This window comes from Natrix helvetica (assembly GCF_964273705.1).
Source record: "Natrix helvetica genome assembly, chromosome: 1".
NCBI lineage: Eukaryota > Metazoa > Chordata > Lepidosauria > Squamata > Natricidae > Natrix > Natrix helvetica.
Window position 1 is genome coordinate 246,354,756 of NC_138548.1, and position 19,439 is coordinate 246,374,194.

The 19,439-nt window shown below is 44.0% G+C and overlaps 1 protein-coding gene across 1 annotated transcript in view; it reads right to left on the minus strand.

Annotated features, from left to right (window-relative positions):
* Nucleotides 1-7,168, minus strand: part of FDXR (ferredoxin reductase) — a 42,071-nt gene extending 34,903 nt beyond the window's left edge. The window contains exons 1-2 of the mRNA XM_081969370.1: nt 7,039-7,168; nt 411-508 (exon numbers count right to left, since the gene is read on the minus strand). Coding sequence (XP_081825496.1) covers nt 411-508; nt 7,039-7,120 — 180 coding nt within the window. The 5' untranslated portion in view covers nt 7,121-7,168. The remainder of the gene's footprint in view (nt 1-410; nt 509-7,038) is intronic.
* Between the last annotated feature and the right edge of the window lie 12,271 nt (nt 7,169-19,439).

Here is a 19,439-nt window from a genome sequence, read left to right on the forward strand (position 1 = left end):
TCATTGCAAGATGGGCTCATCCAATATCTTGGCCCAAAGCGTAGAGAAGAACCAGGTCTTCAAGGCTTTAGGAAGGGGCCATCCAAATTTAAATAAGAGGTTGCTCTCATTATTCAGCCTTGGAACCAGGTTTTTTTGTTATGTTAATGATTGATTGTGGCACAATTCACGAATCACCAGTCATGTTTAAATTCATTAAAGCACACAAAAAGACATAAATAGGCAAAGTGGAATGTATCTCTGAGAATTCTTTGCCACTTCTGTAACGACAGGAGTGATGGAAGCCAAAAATTGCCTACTCCTACGTTAAGGGAACTCTGTCTTCCAAAACTAATTGCAGGCTCTCAATGGCCATAAACTAGCAGGGGGATAAGAACCCATGTGTTTGTCCTTATAAATGTGCCCATTACCTTCAGGAGATGCTGTGCTGTGTAGAATCCAGCTGGTCCACTGCCTACAATACATATTCGAGGTTTGAACTCGGCTGTGGAAAGAAGCCGCTTGACGCCTGAGAGCAGAGAAAAAGAAGAAATTACGTACAGGTCATCCTTGATTTACAAACATTTGTTTACTGACCCTCCGAAGTTACAACAGCATTGAAAAAAATAACTTGTGACAATTTTTCACACTTACATGACCATTGCAGCATCCCCACAATCAAAATTTGGATGCTTGGCAATTAGTTCATATTTATGACGGTTGAGCTGTCCTCATTGCACAATCTTTTGTGACCTTTTGACAAGCAAAGTTAATGGAGGAGCCAGATTCACTTAACAACTCTGTTACTAACTTAACAACTGCAGTGATTCGCTTAACAACTGCGGCAAGAAAGGTCGTAAAATGGGGCAAAACTCACTTAACAACTATCTTGCTTAGCAGCAAAAATTTTGGGCTCTATCGTGGTTGTTAAGTTAAGGACTGCCTGTAGTCCTCCAGGTTCAGTCTGGAAGCTGCTGGAATAATCTACCAGAAAAGAGAAAAGAGTGAGCCACGAAGAAGATACATTTACAACTATGGCCCACTGCCTTCAAATTCAGTTCCAACCCAGACAGCTGATGATCCCAATTCTCTCTGTTTCTTGAACTGAAAAAAGTAACACAGTACAAGCTTGCAGGCAGCGAGCGGCTGGAAGGGGCAACCAAGTGGCTGGAAGGGGTGAGTGGAGACCGGGTGGGTGTAGGCGGGGCCAACTAGGGGTGATTTTTACCAGTTTGGCAAACCGATTCAAATAATCCCTACCAGTTTGCCCGATCCGGTCGAATTTAACCCCTGCTTTGGTCTGCTTAATAACACAATGCACCAGACATGATTTTGTATGATTTGGCTCAGATTCCTATAGAAAGCTTAAGCTTGCAATAAATTGTTATGTTCACTTGAACTGGCTGAATCTCCTGATTTCCCTGGCACTTGAGAAAGGGCCTTAAAGATTATAACACCACCTTGAATTGAATCTGGAAGCAAACTGGTGGAACAGCAATGTAACATAGACCACCATAGGGCGCCCATGCAGCTGTTTTCTGGCAATTGCTGCTCAATTGTTGCTCAGTGATTTCCAATCTGTGACCTAACAGAGATCAATTCATTAGATTTGTCTGTGAAGAACGATCTTTGATTTTTCTAAAGATCACGTCTTATACAATAATGTTAGCTTTTGCTTTACCTTTAGCTCTTGCCAATACAGTCTTGGAACACCTTCTGCAACAAGTAAATGAGAAACCATTCCACTCTGCTATTCTTCTCCCATCATGTAATATTTAGATATTGGTTTGACTTTTGAGATGCATTTATATTTTTTATGATAAGCAAGAAATGAAGAAGATAAGAAACAGATAGAAAGATAAGATAAAGATTCAGCTGGTGTTAGTTATAAATCCTTATGAAAGCTGTGAATTATAAAATATAAATTAAAATATACGAACTAAGATCTTTAAAAATGCTATCTACACATTCAAATAAAGGGTTAGTACAACCTTGGAACAACAATTGCCACTTAATTGTTTTGAAATCCATCTGAATGATCTTACCATTTTGCATCATTGCATGACTTTAGGGTCTCTGGTGTTTACATTATCCATTGCACTGCAGATTCCTTGACAATGTACTTATCTATGACAGTAAATTCATTCATAACCTCATTCCTTATGCTGTATTTTAACACTAACACTATTGCTGGTGTAAAATCTTTCATTCATTACAGCAAAAATAAATAAATAAAGGCCAGAGGCCAGAGATCAGAGAGTTAATCAGGGATGTGAAGGCCTAGACATGGCAGTCTTTTTTCCCCCCCAGTGCAACAACCTTGACATTTATTGATTTTTATTTTTGCACTATAACATGCAAAGAAATGTCCAAGTATGCTGCTAAAAAAGAATCTTATAAATACTGCTTCTATCATTCGTTCTCTGTCTCTGGATATCAGGAAATTGATGAGAGGAAAGAGTATTTCACACATTTACTTTTTACTTGAGCTTAAATCCTTTCAGATCTTTCATTCACCTTTATGCTGGAGGGAGAAAAATGTTGAGAAAAACCTGGGCCGCCAGAAGAACATATTATTCCACACAGGGGTGGGCTTTAAAAATTGTAGCAACGGGTTCTCTGCCCAGTTGCTGGGTGGGCGTGGCCATGGTGGCGTGGCCTAGTCAGCCTCCTGCACCATGGCAGGAGGGTATTTTTGCCCCGCCCCCCGGCTCCAGAGGCTTTCTTTGAGCCTCCGGAAGGGCAAAAATGGCCTCCCCCCGGGGCTCCAGAGATTCCCTGGAGGCCGGAAATGGGCTCATTTCTGGCCTTCCAAAGCCTCCGGGAGGCCCACTTTTCGCCCTCCCTGAACCTCCATGCGGGCCCTGCACTTACCTGGCATCCAAAATGGGCCACGTGGAGGCTCCTGGGAGGGGAGGGAGGAGTGGGCGTATCCAGCCAGGAGTGGGATTTGGGGGTTCACCGAACCGCGCAGAATCTTTGCTAGAGAATTGCCCGAACCTAGGCGAACCCAGAGCAGCTCACCCCTGATTCGACAGCAGACAAAGTAAACCCCAAACTGCTTGCCTGAAGCACTAAAATGTAGATCAAGTTTAACTACTTTAGACACACAATGTAAAGGCATTACTAAAGTCAATGGAGAAGACTCCCAATACTTCTGAAAATGGAAGGTTGAGGGAAGATAAGATGACTAGATACAGTCAGTGAACTCACAAGCAGGAATTTAAAAGAACCCAAAGAAAGCGTTACTGACAGACTATCCTGGAGAAATTACCCGTATAAGACGCACCTTTTTTCCTCAAAAAAGAGGCTGAAAATCTGGGTGCGTCTTATACACCAAATACAACATTTTTTTGCCTCCCGAAGCCACAGCCCTTCACCAAAAAAGCTGTGCATGCCCTTAAGAAAGCTTTCAGAGAGTTCCTGGGGGCTGGGGAGGGCAGAAATGAGCAAACAATTGGCCATTTGGGGGGGGGGGCAGCAGCACTCTATAAGCCTCCATAAAGCTATGCATGCAATTTATTTGACAAAAAACGGTTCGTTTTTTGCTCGTTTGTGCCCCTCCCGCCCCCCAGGAGCACTCTGCAAGTCCCCCCCCCCCCAAGGCTAGTCATGCCTTTTATTTGAAAAAAATACAGGTCTGTTTTCGTGAAAAACGGGCCGTTTTGGGGAGGTTTGCAGAGTGCAAAAAGTTTTTTCCCCTCTTTTGAAAAGCTCTTTAACTGATTGATGAGAATTACATTGATCAAAATGCTCTCCCAGCAGAAACAAAGTCTTAGGTGCTCCAGATTGTCAGCGATTTCCTTCTCCAGCACATGGATAAATACACCTGGAAACATCTACCTACCTACCTACTCTCTCTCTCCCTCCCTTCCTACTGTATTTCTCTCTCTCTCTCTCCTCCTCTACGTACCAACCTACGTACTCTCTCTCTTCCTACCTATTGTATTTCTTCTCTATTTCTATCTCTCCCTACCTATCTACTGTATTTCTCTCTCTCTCTCCCTCTACCTACAAACCTACCTACTCTCTCTCTCTCCCTACCTATCTACTGTATTTATCTCTTTCTATTTCTCTCTCTATCCCTCTACCTACATACCTACCTACATTCTTTCTCTCCCCCTACCTACTGTATTTCTCTCTCTCTCTCTCTCTCTCTCGCACGCTTTATCTACCTACCTACCTAACTACTCTCTCTCTCTCCCTACCTACCTACTGTATTTCTCTCTCTTTCTCTCCCTCTCTATCCCTCTATCTACCTACCTACTTTAAAAAAATGCCTCTCCAAAACCTTGGTGCGTCTGATACTCCAAAAAATACGGTATGCCCATTGGGTCAACATGTTGGAAATAACAGGACAAGTATTAGTTTTCTTCAGAGAGTTTGCATAACAACTGCTATAATTCCCAGGAGAATTAATTGTTTCAGAAGAGAAAGGGTTAAATACAGGTAGTCCTCGACTTACAATCAGAATTGAACCCAGAATTTATGTTGCTAAGTGAGAAATTTGTTGAGTTTTGCCCCATTTTATGACTTTTCTTGCCACATTTGCTAAGTGAATCACGGCAGTTATTAAATTAGTAACATGGTTGCTAAGTGAATCTGGCTTCCCCATTGACTGCTTGTCAGAAGGTTGCAAAAGGTGATCACGTGACCCTGGGACACTGCAACCGTCATAAATATGAACCAGATGGCAAGCATCCAAATAGCTAAATACTGGCAGGAGTGAATCAAGTGGGGGATATCAACCTTTATATACCTGGCATTCTTACTGCTACATTAATCAGTCTTTGCTTGCTAACAGGAGATCAGGAGAGATCAGGCTAGTCCTTGATTTACAACAGTTTGTTTAGTAACTGTTCGAAATTACAGCGACACTGAAGGGGACCTATGACCTATGATAATTTTTCACACTTATAAACATTGCAGCATCCCCCATGGTCACAAGATCAAAATTCAGATGCTTGACAATTATATTTACGACGGTTGCAGTGTTGTCGGGTCATACAATCTCCTTTTGTGACCTTCTGACCAGCAATGTCAATGGGGAAGCCAGATTGAGTTATCAACCATGATACCAACTTAATGACTGAAGTGATTCACTTAACAACTGTAGCAACAAAAAAGTTGGGCTCAATTGATTGTGGTCATAATTCGAGGGTTAAGGTAAAGGTAAAGATTTCCCTCGCACATATGTGCTAGTCGTTCCTGACACTAAGGGGTGGTGCTCATCTCCGTTTCAAAGCCGAAGAGCCAGCGCTGTGCAAAGATGTCTTCATAGTCATGTGGCCAGCATGACTAAACACCAAAGGCACATGGAACACTGTTACCTTCCCACTAAAGGTGGCTTCTATTTTTTCTACTTGCATTTTTGCATGCTTTCGAACTGCTAGGTTGGCAGAAGCTAACTAGAAGGGACAAGTAACAGGAGCTCACTTTGTTATGCGGTGCTAGGGATTTGAACCACTGAACTGCCAACCTTTCTGATTGACAAGCTCAGTGTCCTAGCCACTGGCCACCGCGTCCCTCTAATTCGAGGGTTACCTGTATGTTATTCCGTAGCAAGGATATACACAGACTGAGTGCAGCCACCAAAGTCCTTACTTCTTACACATTCCCCAAATGTACTTCCTATAGAAGGTAATACAGAGAAAAGGGCCCCAGAACTTTTGACAGAGTCTAACACAAGTATGTGACCTTTGAACATTCTCATACAAACTTATCCATGGCTTTGGAGATCATAACCACCACTTTACATTGTGCCTGGAAACAAACCAATTCTCAGTGGTCACATTCTCATGCTCTTTCTTAACCTGATCTGATGTCAACCAAGATCATGTGCAAATGACTCCCACCAGAACTTTGACAGCCAAATTGATCTAAACCCAACATTAGAATTTTCCTTCTCTTATTTTAATGGAATGTGTACCTATATCTATATTTTATTAAATTAACCAGCAGTTCATAAACTAACATATATATGTGCAACAGTTGTTTTCATTATACTTTTGCAGAAAACGTCATGGATACCCCTCAGCAGCATTACACAACTGTGGCAATACTAAACCTGGCCCAGGACAACAATGCCAGCATTATGAAAAAGGCATTATAATACAGAGCCTCTGAAGAGCTGGCTGCGTATTTCAATGTGCAATTAAGCACTCTGCTTTAAAAAATGACATTGCAAAAATGCATAAGTGCAAAGACACAGCAGCAACACCATGCCCTGTTCTCAGTCTCTTGATTTACAAACTTTAATGCTCAAATGAAAATGTACATATAAAGGCCTACAAGTAGAGTCCTTTTCTTTTCATGGGAGCACCATACTATAAGACAGGGGTCACCAATCTTTCGGACCTCAGAGATGACTAAATTCATAATTTTAAATCCCACGGACCACTAATATGAATTTTTTAAAAAAGATAAATAGTATTTAGTGCAATATAAAAATGCAAATAATTGTAATGCCGGCCATCAAAAGTTTCTCGTGGATCACCACTGGTCCACGGACCATTGGTTGGTGACCACTGCTATAAAACCTCCTAGTGCAGATGCTGCAGCCTGTCTCATCAAGGGCTCATCATCGTTATCTTAGGCACTTGCATTGGGCCGTCTCTCCCCTTATCACCTAAAACGCTAGTTTGGGCCTTCCCATTTATCTTTTTTTCCCCGATTTGCATCAACTTCCTCGAGTTGATCTTCAAATAAACTGGACTATAAATGCAACCAGTCCCAGAAGTGCTTTTCTAGAGGGAACGGGTGACCCGGCGCAATTCATCCGGGCAGTCTTCCCCAAAACCAGACTCTTCCACCACCACCACCCCTTTCCTTCCACCGTAATTATCTTTTCTTAATATTTTTTTTTTTTGCAAAGACAAGGAGAGGGGATGATGGGTCCCTCGATCTCTTTCTATCGTTCCATAGCCCGAGCTCCTCCGCCCCCTTTGAATCTCACTGTTCTTAAGTCTCCCCGCCTCTCGCTTGTTCCTGGACTGCCAGATCTCTCTACAATCCCCCCAGCTCCATTCACAACCTGCAGAAAAACGAGAGATCGCTCACCAGCTAGAGGACCCTTGGGCGGCAAGACCCCGAGCGCAGAAAGACGCCGGCCGCAGCCGAGGATCCCCCCGCTACGGCTCATCGTGAGAGCGGCGTGACAGCGTCAAACCACAGCGCTTACCCCGCCACTTTACCCGGCTTTCATCAGAAGGCAAGGGAGCCAATCACGGAAGGCGAAGTATATATCATTAACATAGATCCGCCCACCCGTCGCCGGAAAACTTCTTTTTGCCACGCCCCCGCGATCGAGTCAAATGCCTATCACGTCGATTGCTGTAAGACCTTATTGACCAATCCGGAAATCGAGAGTCTACGAAACAAAACGCAGGATGTGCTCTGTTAGTAGTGGTGTTAAACTCGGTCGCGTATCCTTCACTCAACGAAAGTAATATAAAGCGTAGGTTTAGTAACGTTTGGATATTTCGATGTGCATAAGCTGGGTTTACAAATGGGGCTAAACCATAACGATTTAATAAATGTTTATTAGATTCCCGCAATGCATCGAACTATAAACTAGCCTAGCAGTTATGATGTGTATATATGTGGTCAATTATGATATACAGTATTAAACTATGGCTTAACCTAGGGTTCCCAGATGTCTGAACAGGCAAAGGTGGACAAGGAAAGGAAAACACATGGGAGAGAGGAGGACACACTGAATGTTCAACTTTTTGGGGATCTCGTGTTCAAAATTATAGCAATTTCACCCCTGGTCTACATAAATATGAAATTACTTTTTACTGCTCAGAAAGTCTAGTTGGTGAATTGCAATATTTTCCAACACTTTTTTTTATTCTCAATAAAATGCTAGCAATAATATAGAATCAATGGTGATGTGCTTTCTTACATTTCAGATTTACTATAGAAATGTATGAGGAATGATAGGACTTACACACTACTATAATCATAGATTTGACAGGAGGGAGTAAATGTAGGCTGTCAAATCTGTCAAATGAACAAGGAAAGAAAGAACAGATAATTTATAAGCAGTATAATTTATGCTGCTATGAAACAGCCCAATTTAAAGCAAAACCAAGACATTCAAAAAGCAAGTGAGTATTTGATTTTAAGACTCCCAAACTGAAAACATGAGGACAAAAAAGAAGACATGTCCTTTGCCAGACATCTAATAAGCTATGGTGAACCCAGTGATAGGGAGTAGGGGTCAACAATTGGGAATAAAGAAAAAAACTTGAGTTGGAAGTATGTAATTTTCCAGAGTATAGTTACATTTTGTCTGGTGCAACATAATACTCTGTCATGACTTTGCATACAATTTGTACTTTTTTCCCAGTGTTCCTAGCTTAGCTAAATATGTCCAGATAAGAAACCTACATCTCTTAGACTACATTTAATGTAAATGTACAAAGACAAAAAATGTTTCCGAGAATCTATTCAAAAGACAAACAGCTGTATTTTATATAACTGTGCCAAGAGTTTTTTGTTTGAAAGTCCCTTGAAGCTGACTAAAAAACATAGATCTGCTTTGTTTAGATCCTATCTGGATTACTGTAGTCACTTCTGAGCACTTCATTGTAAGGATTCAGATGAACTGAAACAAATTCAGAGAACAGCCATGAGAAAGTCTAGAGGACTAGAAAAAAAGGCTTGTGAAAAAAGATTAAGTTGGCTGAGCAACTTTAGCCTTGAGAAGAGAAGATTGGAGAGGACAGATAGCTCTCTTCAAATACTTGAAAGGATGTCACGGATAAAAGGTTATAACCTAATTCAAAGTGCCAGATGTGGAATAATGGATTTAAGTTCGAGAAAGGCAAATCTGATTGAATGTTAAATGTTACTCCTAACAATAAATACTGTTCAGAAGTGGATCCAGTTACCTAGAAAAGTGGTGAACTCACTTTCACTGGATGTATTCAAGTGGAACTAGATAACCATCTTCAGTTTGGATTCCTTCAATTAGTAGCAGTTTGGCTTTGACCAGACAAATGGCTTCTTTGAACGTTATGATTCTATAATTTCTGCGATTTCAGTGAATTCTTCATGATTTTAATGAGATGTCTGTTGGCTCCGATCTCCATATGAAAACTTGAAAAATACAGAAACAGTTTACTATTTAGCAAGTTTCCCCTTAGCTCATCACATGGAGAACCTGGTCAACCTTTTCTGTGGACAGAAGCTTAGCACTGTTAATCATGGTACTCATTGTTAATTAGTTCCAGGAAACGTGATGAGTACCAAAAACAATGAGCACCAAACAGATTTTTCCCATAAGGAATAATATAGTGAGTCACAAGGCAGTTGACACCGACAAGTTCTAGCTTGTCTGTTGAGTACCAAACAAACGATGAGTACTGGGACAAAATTTTCACATCAAAATGTATTGAGTATCAAATTAGATGAGTTTCAAAGCAGTTGAGTATCAGGGTACCATTACCATTGTAGTTAGAATTGTATGAAACTTGCCAAAAGTAAGTTGCATTAGATCCATAGAAATGTCCAGTCTGATCTTATGCATGTTTACCTGGGTTCCGTTAAGAACTGTCATTTTATTTTCAAGTTAACTAATTTAGCGCTGTAGTCTCTACGTTCTGCTTTGTACAGAATGCTCAAGCATATTGAAATCTGTTTTTGCTTAACTTTATTTGTAAACCTGAACACTATTGCTTGGTCAGCAAATCATAATACAGGTAGTCCTCAACATACAAGAATTCATTTAGTGACCATTCAAAGTTACAACGGCACTGAACCATTTTCACACTTAACAACCATTGCAGCATCCCCATGATCACAAGATCAAGCTTGACATCTGGTTCGTATTTATGATGGTTGCAGTGTCTCGGTGTCATGTGATCCCCTTTTATGATCTTCTGATAAGTAAAGCCAGATTCATTTAACAATCATGTTACTAACTTAACAACTGCAGTGTTTTAATAACTTAATAACTATGGCAAGGAAGGTTGAAAAATGGGGCAAATCTCACTTAATAAATGTCTCACTTAGCAACAGAAATGTTGGGCTCAATTGTCATAAGTCAAGGACTATCTGTAGTTTAAGGTCTTGGCTTAATGTTATATCAGAATTCATTTATTTGTGAATTTTGTCACCACACAAATGGATTTCTGCTCTTTCCTTACTTCTCTCCCCCATTTCCTTCCTGCAAATTCTTCTAACAGTTCAGTGCACATCAGGAAGAATCGTGGGGATGCTGTGACAGCCAAATGTAACTTTTATCTATGCTATTGTAACTTTGAATAGTCGCTAAACAAATGATTGTAGGTTAAGGACTTCCTGTAACAATGTAGTGGGCATTTTGGCGTCAAGCTCAAAACTTTATATGAAAGCTTTAATTGTATAGCTTCAGTGATCACCTGTCCTTTATAGGTATTATGTTTTTTTTTTAAAAAAAACCCACATCTCTGTTTTTAAATTAAATATATAAAATAACACAACAAATCACCTGGCAATCATGTTATATCAACCTTTACATGCTTGATGCCCTATGCAGGTTATGAGATTGCAGTTCCAATTATTCCTTTACAGCCATGTTTCAGGGAGTTGTAGTTGAAGATTTCTGAGGCACCCCAGTTTGGGGAAGACTCATACATTGAAGGATGAGTATATTGTCCCATCTCAGAACTATTCTTGTTTCCAGACTATGCCTTTTTTGAAAAGCTATTTCAGGCCTTGAAGCCAAAAATAACTTCCTAAAATGTCCATTAGATAAGCCATCCATGGAAAAATAAAGCAAGGCTACGTAAACTCTCTTTTTAAAATATATCACATAGTTGCCACATCGCATTTCATATGGTGGTCTTTGATCTGCAGAATTATGAATATTTATAACTTCCATAGGAATAATGAAAAATGTACCACAGTTTGGTGCCCTGACACTGTCAGTTTTCTGTTTAATTAAGTAGCTGGGAAAATTGAAGACTTTTATTTAAAAACAGTCTGTTTTGTGTTGCAAACCACAAATATCTTGTATGATTAAACTTGGATTTCAGCTGACATTTTAAGGTGATTTGTGCATATACTTGTTTTCATTGGGCACCAAATTAACAATTGATATAGGTGATAGATGCAGGCTGAGTATAATAGTTGCCAATGTTAAGCTGGTTATAACTACATTTCCCATCAAAATTGATAGGAATAAAAAGTTGGCAGAGATTTTGCATTTTAAAGTGGCTGTTAGGTCATTGCTTCATTATATGCATAAGTAGCAAAGCAATCGGCTTCCCAAACCACCTTGACACTCTTGTTGCAGCAATATTGTGGCAACACTGCAGGCTAAACACACCTTGGCTTCACCAAATAACTGCTGATCTTTTTAGCACTAATTTAAATTGCATGTAATCCTCAACGTAAGACCTCAATGGAGCACAAAATTACCATTGTTACGCAAGATAGTTGTTAAATGACTTTTGCCCCATTTTATCACCTTTCTTGCCTCAGTCGTGAAACATTTGGCCATTAAACAAATCTGGCTTTCCCCATTGACTTTGCTTGTCAGAAGCCAGCTGGGAAAGTTACAAATATTGATCACATGACCCCAGGACAGTGCAACATCATAAATACATGCCAGGTGCCAAGCATCACTGGCTAGGGAATTCTGGGAGTTGAAGTCCACACCTCTTAAAATGGCTAAGGTTGAGAAACATATGAGGTTGAGAAACTGTATGCTTTTTTTCCTCCTCTGATTCCTTCGTGAAGGAATAGCTGACATCGATAGCTTTATTCGATGCTACATAATCCTCTTTTAACATATGAATTGATTGCTGATATATTCTGTGGCAATAGATTATGTACTCGAGAAAGAAATACTGCATTTGCCTTCATTTCCCCACAGTCCAGTTCCCTGAAGTCCTCCTTGTGTGTTCTTTATATGTGAGGGTTCATGCTCAGGATAGGGCACTGTCCCCGGGTGTTGGCCTTGCCCCAAAAACCTTGACCTTGTGGTGTTAAACAATATGATCCTCAAGGGAGTTCTATGAATGTCCACTTGAGCAATCGTAAAATTAGCCTCTCTGCTTTAGCAGCAGTTGCTGTTGTTCAGGCAAAAGGATTTGGCCTCTTATCAAATAGGATTGTATACTCTCTGAAAAATCAGATCCAGGAATTGAGTACATTTCGGCACTCGAGCATTTCCATAGCAGAGGAATGTATTTATATAATTAAAGTTCCTGCCTCAGCTAGGCTGTCCCTGAAGTGCTAGCCATTTTAGTACACAATTACAACCGCTTGGCTTTCAGTAACACACAGTTTGTGGACAAATTGCCTTTGAAAAGTATTTGGAATGTTGAGATAAAGTTACTGATAAGAAGCCTTTGACTACCTTTAATTACTACTGTCTTGTAATAAGGTAATCAAATTTTGTCCTGTTTCAGACCAGCATTCAAAATGCCAGCTATAACTCACAAGGCCCTAGACCAGTGATGGCGAACCTATGGCACGTGTGCCAGAAGTGGCACGTGGAGCCATTTGTCAGGGCACGCGAGGCGCTGTCCTGTCAGCTGGCCAGTGCGCATGCGGCGCTGACCAGCTGAGTTCACCTTTTTAAAAGCTATTTTTCACCTTCCCAAGGCTCCAGAGGCTTTATGGGAGCCTGGGGAGGGCGAAAAGAGCCTTCCCCGCCCCCCCGGAGGCTTCAGGGACCATCCGGAGGCTTCCCTGACGCCTTCGGAGCACTTAAAACGACCCTCCGAGCAACCCGGAAGTCACTTCCGGTTTGCTCGGAGGGTCGTTCTAAGCATTCCGAAGGCTTCAGGGAAGCCTCCGGACGGTCCCTGAATCCTCCGGAGGGCCTCCAGGGGGGGGAGGCTCTTTTCGCCCTCCCCAGGCTCCTATAAAGCCTCTGGAGCCTGGGGAGGGTGAAAAAAGCATGTAAAAATGGGGGTGTCGCGCGTTGTGCGCACATGCACATTGGGGGGGTGTCGCGCATTGCATTATGGGTGCGGCACACCCGCACACAACCCCCCTGCACTCCCCCCACTTGTGGCACGTGAGCCAAAAAAGGTTCGCCATCGCTGCCCTAGACAACTTGGAAAGAGGCTATTTGAAAAAAAAATGCCTTTTCGCTTATGATTCTGTTCAGATCTTTAGTCATTTTAAAATTACAAATGGCATAATAAAACTAGAGCAAGTAAATAAGTGTTTATGTCTTTGCAATATATTTAATAAAAGTAAGAAATTGGACAGAGAAATTTTAGGACATGGAACTACTGAAAGAAGGAATTGGTAAAGTTCCTATTGTGCAAAAGGAATGCTTACTGAAAAAAAAAAGAAAGCAAAAATATCTGTATATAAGAGTAATCTTCTGCCAGCTTGTTACATTGGAAATTAGAGTTGGGTTTCTCAAAACAAAACAAAAAATGAATGTGTGCTGAATGATTATAAATGAAATTTAAATAAATACAAAAGTAAGAGATCAGCATGAAATAAATACTTTGAGATGGCTTGATCACGAAGAGGGTGGAAGAGACTGTGCAACAATTATATGAAGAGTTAAAGATTGAGAGGAAAGGGAAGTGCCGTGGGGAAATTAATGAGAATTTGAAAAAGATAAATTTAAAGAAAAAAAGCAATGTGTGAAGCAGCGTTTAGACCCAAAGATTATTTTCAAGGACCAAAAGATATGGAAAAATATATTGAAAGGTATTGATGTAAAATAGTTTTATCTATTTCCCCCCTTTATCTCATACTATTAATTTCTTTGACTAGTTTTTCCAACCCTTTTTGTGTTCTGCATAATGCTGCTGTTGAAGCATTACATAGAGCATAGAATAGTGTGACAAGTACATATCTATGTCAGTGGATTTATCTATTATGCTAAACTAGCATAAATGGACTGCAAAAATACAAGCAACCACTAAATGGCAGAAAGAATTGAGTTTTCTAAATCTCTTTGCTACCATCTTGTGGCAATCTAGATTTTTGCAGCTCTATATAGTAGTCCTAGTTAAGACTCCTTATGTTTTGCTATGATTTATTACAGAATACACAGTTGCTTCAAATAAATCCCATTTGGCTTAGCGTGACATCTGAACCCAGCCAGAGATTACACTTTATTCAGTTTCAGTATTTGTTAAAAGTGAAACGCTATAATTATTTAGCTATGAATAAGCCCATTGGGCCTAAAGGTATTTGTTTCTAGCTAGGTTGACTAAATACATCCATAGTTATGCTTTATTCTAGACAGAATAGAACTGGTCAAACTTTTCATTTCCAAACTGAACTGTAATTATGTTAGCAGCATGTAGGAGTGGAATTAATTCACAAACAAAATCAGAGTAAAGCTGCATTGAATGTTCCCCCTTTTTAATCTTTGTGCTGCTAGATTGGGAAGTCTTTAAAGCTATCACAGAAACTATTCATGTTGATAATCATGTTGATAATTAAATTAGTAAATGTAAATGGATTGGATGTTAAATCAACTAACCGTGCTCTGCCAACTCAGGATTATTCTCTATGTGATGTTCACTTCCAATCTGAAATGATAAAGCCTTAATTTCACTCTGTGCCTATCAAATGGAAGGTGTCAATTTAAAACAAAACCAATTGTGTGTTCTTTTAAAGGTCAGGCTGGTTTCCAGAAATGTATCTGAATGTTTAGAGGCAGACTTTTCTTTAAGGACTTTCAATGCCTGTTGTTTCATTTGTCATGAACTAGACATATCAATTTGAACTATGGTGCTGGAGAAGACTCCTGCGAGTCTCTTGGACTGCCAGGAGATCAAATCGGTCAGTCCTAGAGGAGATCAACCCTGACTGCTCTTTAGAAGGCCAGATCTTGACGATGAAACTCAAATACTTGGACCATCTAATGAGAAGGAAGGACTCACTGGAGAAGAGCCTAATGCTGGGAAACATTAAGGGCAAAAGAAGAAAGGGACAACAGAGAATAAGGTGGCTGGATGGAGTCATCGAAGCAGTAGGCGTCAGCTTAAATGGGCTCCAGATAATGGTAGAGGACAGGAAGCCTGGAGGAACATTGTCCATGGGGTCGCGATGGGTTGGACACGACTTTGCAACTAACAACAGGGCACATCAGCTATGATTTATTTTCATATTCTATTCACTCAGGTATATAGCTGGATTCAGACATCACACTTAAACCAGATTTATTAAGCATGTTTTATTCAATAAACCATAATTGTCTAGAGTCACCCTTGCTAGACTTACATGATTCACTTGACATACTGACTGAAAATGGAGGAGGAGCTTCCTAGGGGAATGGCGGTCTGCCTCTGAGCTCCCTTTGACTATGGGGGCTCTTCAACGGGGCAGGGATGCTGCCGGCCCTCTTTGCCATCCCGAGGGCCGGGAATTTAGTTAGCAACCACCCTGGCTCTTTTTAGGATCAAGTTGGTCCTCCAGGGTGGTCAGACAGCCAGGGGGAAAGAGGAAAGAGGAGAACGCACCGTCCGGAGATGGAGCTAGAAGCAAAGGCCCGAGCAGCGGAGGGATGGTCTGAGCGGTAGCTGGAGCGGCGGAGCGGCGGAGAAATGGCTAAGGGAACAGCGAGGACGACCCAAGCGACCCAAGCGGCGACGGCGCCTGACCCAGCGACCCGAGCGGCGACAGCAACGGCATGGCGCTGAGAAACACCGAACGCCATTTTCCCGGCCGTGGTGAGCCTTGAGATCAATGGGAAGCCGGCGAGGGCCGTACGAGAGCCGCGAGAGGGTGGAGCGAGGCCCGAGGCGCCGGAGGCCGCTGGTAGAGCAGCGGGAAGATTTGAGGCTGGCTGGAACGGAGACGAGCCATGGAGATGAGAGGTTGAGGGTGAGGGTTTACGCCTGAGCTTTTCGGACTTCTTTACCCTTCTTTACCCTGCCCTTCGCTGTCAATCTGCCCCCTCCTCTTACTCACTCCAACTGGGATCTCTCCCCTATCGCCTTTTACGAACTGCTTTCCAGCTCCTATCTACAGACTGCGGACTGGTTTCCATCTAGGATGTGGACTATGGCCATCCGTTTTCCCTCTTTCATATGGAACCCTGACTTTTAACTTGCTAACTTATGCCAGCATTACAACACTCTGTTACGAGCTTGGCCCTGTTGCAGTCAGAAGATTGCTGTTTATTTGAGGTCAGACCTGTTACAGCTGCGAGAGTCCCCCCTCTCGCAGGTATGGCCCCCTGCCCTTTCCAGGGCCCACCTTGATGACGGGTTCATTAACCCAGAGAGGTGGAGGAAGCGGGGAATTAGGGGTTTTTTAATTAAATGTTTTTTAAATGTTTTAGGGGGCTCCAGGGTGGGGGGGAGGGTTATACAGGCCAGGAGTGTGGTTAGAGCCAGGCAAACAGGTGTGGTCAGGAGGGAAGTGAGCGGAGTGGGGGGAAGGAGAGAAAATAACATTCCAATAGAGGGCTTTCTTATACCAACGGTCGTAGGGAGGGGTGGGTGCGAGGACAGACGAAGAACTTGCAGTCGGTTGGGAGACCGTGGGTGTTGGACGCGCCCGGTCATTTGTACCAACCCCCGCATTCTAGGTGGCCAGGATCTACAGAGCCAGGGCCTGAGGCTGATGTTGTGTAATGCGAGGTCCATTGTCAACAAGCCCCCCCATTAACGATCTGATTTTAGAGGGGGAGCCAGACCTCGCAGGAATAACGGAGACATGGTTGGGCCACGAGGGAGGTTTACCCCTCGTGGAAATGTGCCCACCAGGCTACCGAGTGTTCCACCAGCCATGGGCCCAGGGTAGGGGTGGTGGGGTAGCGGTAATTATACGGGAGAATCTGGAACCGAGAGAGTTCACTGTGCCGCAGATATCCGGGTGTGAGTCTCTGGGCGTGAGATGGGGCCCAGGGAGACAGCTGGGCCTGCTGATTATATACTTGGCTCCTCGCTATATATCAGCGGCCCTGCCTGAACTCCTCGAGCGGATCGCAGAGATGACGGTTGAGACCCCCAAACTTCTAGTTATGGGGGACTTCAACCTGTTATTGAAGGGAGAAGCATCCGAGGTGGTTCGGGAGTTCATGGCTTCCATGACAGCCATGGACCTGACTCAATTAATTCAGGGCCCCACGCACGAGGGAGGCCACACACTGGATCTCGTTTTTGTATCCGACCAGTGGATGAGTGATCTAGGAGTAGGGGACCTAGTCATTATGCCCCTGTCATGGTCAGATCACTCCCTTCTCCGGCTCGATTTCCCAGGCGCTACCCCCCTCCGCGGGGAGGTGGAACCAGATTGTCCTAGATGGTTCCGCCCCAGGCGCCTGATGGAACCGGATAGGTTCCAGACGGAGCTTGGGCCACTTCCTGTAGACCTGGCCCTCTCCCGGATGGAAGACCTGGTAGCCGCATGGAATAGTGTGGCCGCTGGGGCCTTAGACCGGGTTGCGCCTCTGCGGCCTCTCCGGTGGCAACGAACCGCCCTGGCTCCTTGGTTTAATGAGGAGCTAAGGGCGATGAAACGCCACAAGAGACACCTAGAGAGCAGATGGAGATCCTCCCGTTCCGAATTTGACCGAACACAGGTAAGAACCTACTTAAGGACTTACCTTGTGGCATTAAGAGTGGCCAAACGTCGACATTGCGCCACTCTTATTGCGTCCGCAGAGAACAGCCCTGCCGCCCTGTTTCGGGTGACCTGCTCCCTCTTGTCACAGAGGCCGCGGGAAGCCCCTTTGCAGGGCAGGGCAGAGGAATTTGGGAAATACCTGCAGGATAAAATCGCTCAAATCCGGAGGGAATGGGTCCCCCTCAGTGTTCCAGAGGGGACGTCCAGGGCGAGTCTTGAGAGACCATTCTGGGAGGAGTTTGACTCTGTTGCCACCGAGGATTTGGACAGGCTGCGTGGGCGACTGCGAGCCACCACATGTTTATTGGACCCGTGTCCCTCCTGGCTTGTACTGGCATCCTGGGAGGTCACACAAGGCTGGCTACTGGGACTAGTGAACACTTCATTGAGTGAGGGGTTCCTGCCAGCCGTCTTGAAAGAGGCGGTTGTGAGGCCCTTGCTCAAGAAGCCTTCGCTGGACCCAACTGAGCTAGCTAATTACCGTCCCGTCTCCAACCTTCCCTTTTTAACGAAGGTTGTAGAGAGTGTGGTGGCTCAACAGTTCCCACGTCACCTGGTGGAATCTGATTATCTAGAACCGCGCCAGTCCGGCTTCCGACCCGGGCACAGCACAGAGACGGCCTTGGTCGCGTTGGTGGATGATCTCTGGAGGGCCAGAGATAGGGGCTGTTCCTCTATCCTGGTCCTGTTAGATCTCTCAGCGACCTTTGATACCATCGACCATGGTATCCTATTGCGCCGGCTGGAGGGGTTGGGGATAGGGGGCACCGTGTTGCGGTGGTTCCGCTCCTACCTCTCCGACCGGACGCAACGCGTGTTGGCAGGGGAGCAGAGGTCGACCCTGAGGCCGCTCACTTGTGGGGTGCCGCAGGGGTCGGTCCTCTCGCCCCTCCTGTTCAACACATATATGAAGCCGCTGGGTGAGATCATCTGTGGTTTGGGGATGGGATACTATCTGTACGCTGATGATACGCAGCTGTACATTTCCACCCCGAACCACCCCAACGAGGCCGTCGAAATGATGTCTCGGTGTTTGGAAGCCATACGGGTCTGGATGGGAGACAACAGACTCAGACTCAACCCCTCCAAGGTGGAGTGGCTGTGGCTACCGGCCCCCCGGTTCAACCAGTGTATTCCATCGCTGGCCATCGGGGGCGAGCAACTGGCCCCCGTGGAGCGGGCGCGCAATTTGGGCGTCCTCCTAGATGCCCGGATGTCTATGGATGACCATGTGGCAGCCGTGGCGAGGGGGGCGTTCCACCAGGTCCGCCTGGTGCGCCAATTGCGCCCCCTATTGGACCGGGATGCCCTTCGCACAGTCACTCACGCGCTGGTGACGTCCCGTCTGGACTACTGCAATGCTCTCTACATGGGGCTCCCCTTGAGATGCACCCGGAGACTACAGCTGGTCCAGAATACGGCCGCGCGGGCAATTATGGGGCGAACGAGGTTCACCCATGTAACACCTCTCCTGCGCGAGCTGCACTGGCTCCCTGTGGTCTACTGGGTGCGCTTCAAGGTGTTAATCACCATCTTTAAAGCGCTCCATGGCACAGGACCTAGTTATTTGCGGGATCGTATCCTGCCCCATACATCCCTGCGACCAATCCGCTCTCACAGAGAGGGACTCCTCCGGGTACCATCCACTAGGCAGTACCAGAGGGCGGTGCCCAGGAGTAGGGCCTTCTCTGTTATGGGCCCAGCCCTCTGGAATGACCTCCCCACAGATATCAGGACAACGGTGGATCTCCGCTCCTTCCGCACGAAACTCAAGACCCACCTGTTCCAACTAGCCAGCCTGGCTTAATCAGAACTTCTAACCTCCCTGGCAATTTTAAACTGTATATTTAAATCTATTTGGTATTTTAATTGTTTTAATTGTTTTAATTTTATTGTTATTTATTTTAACT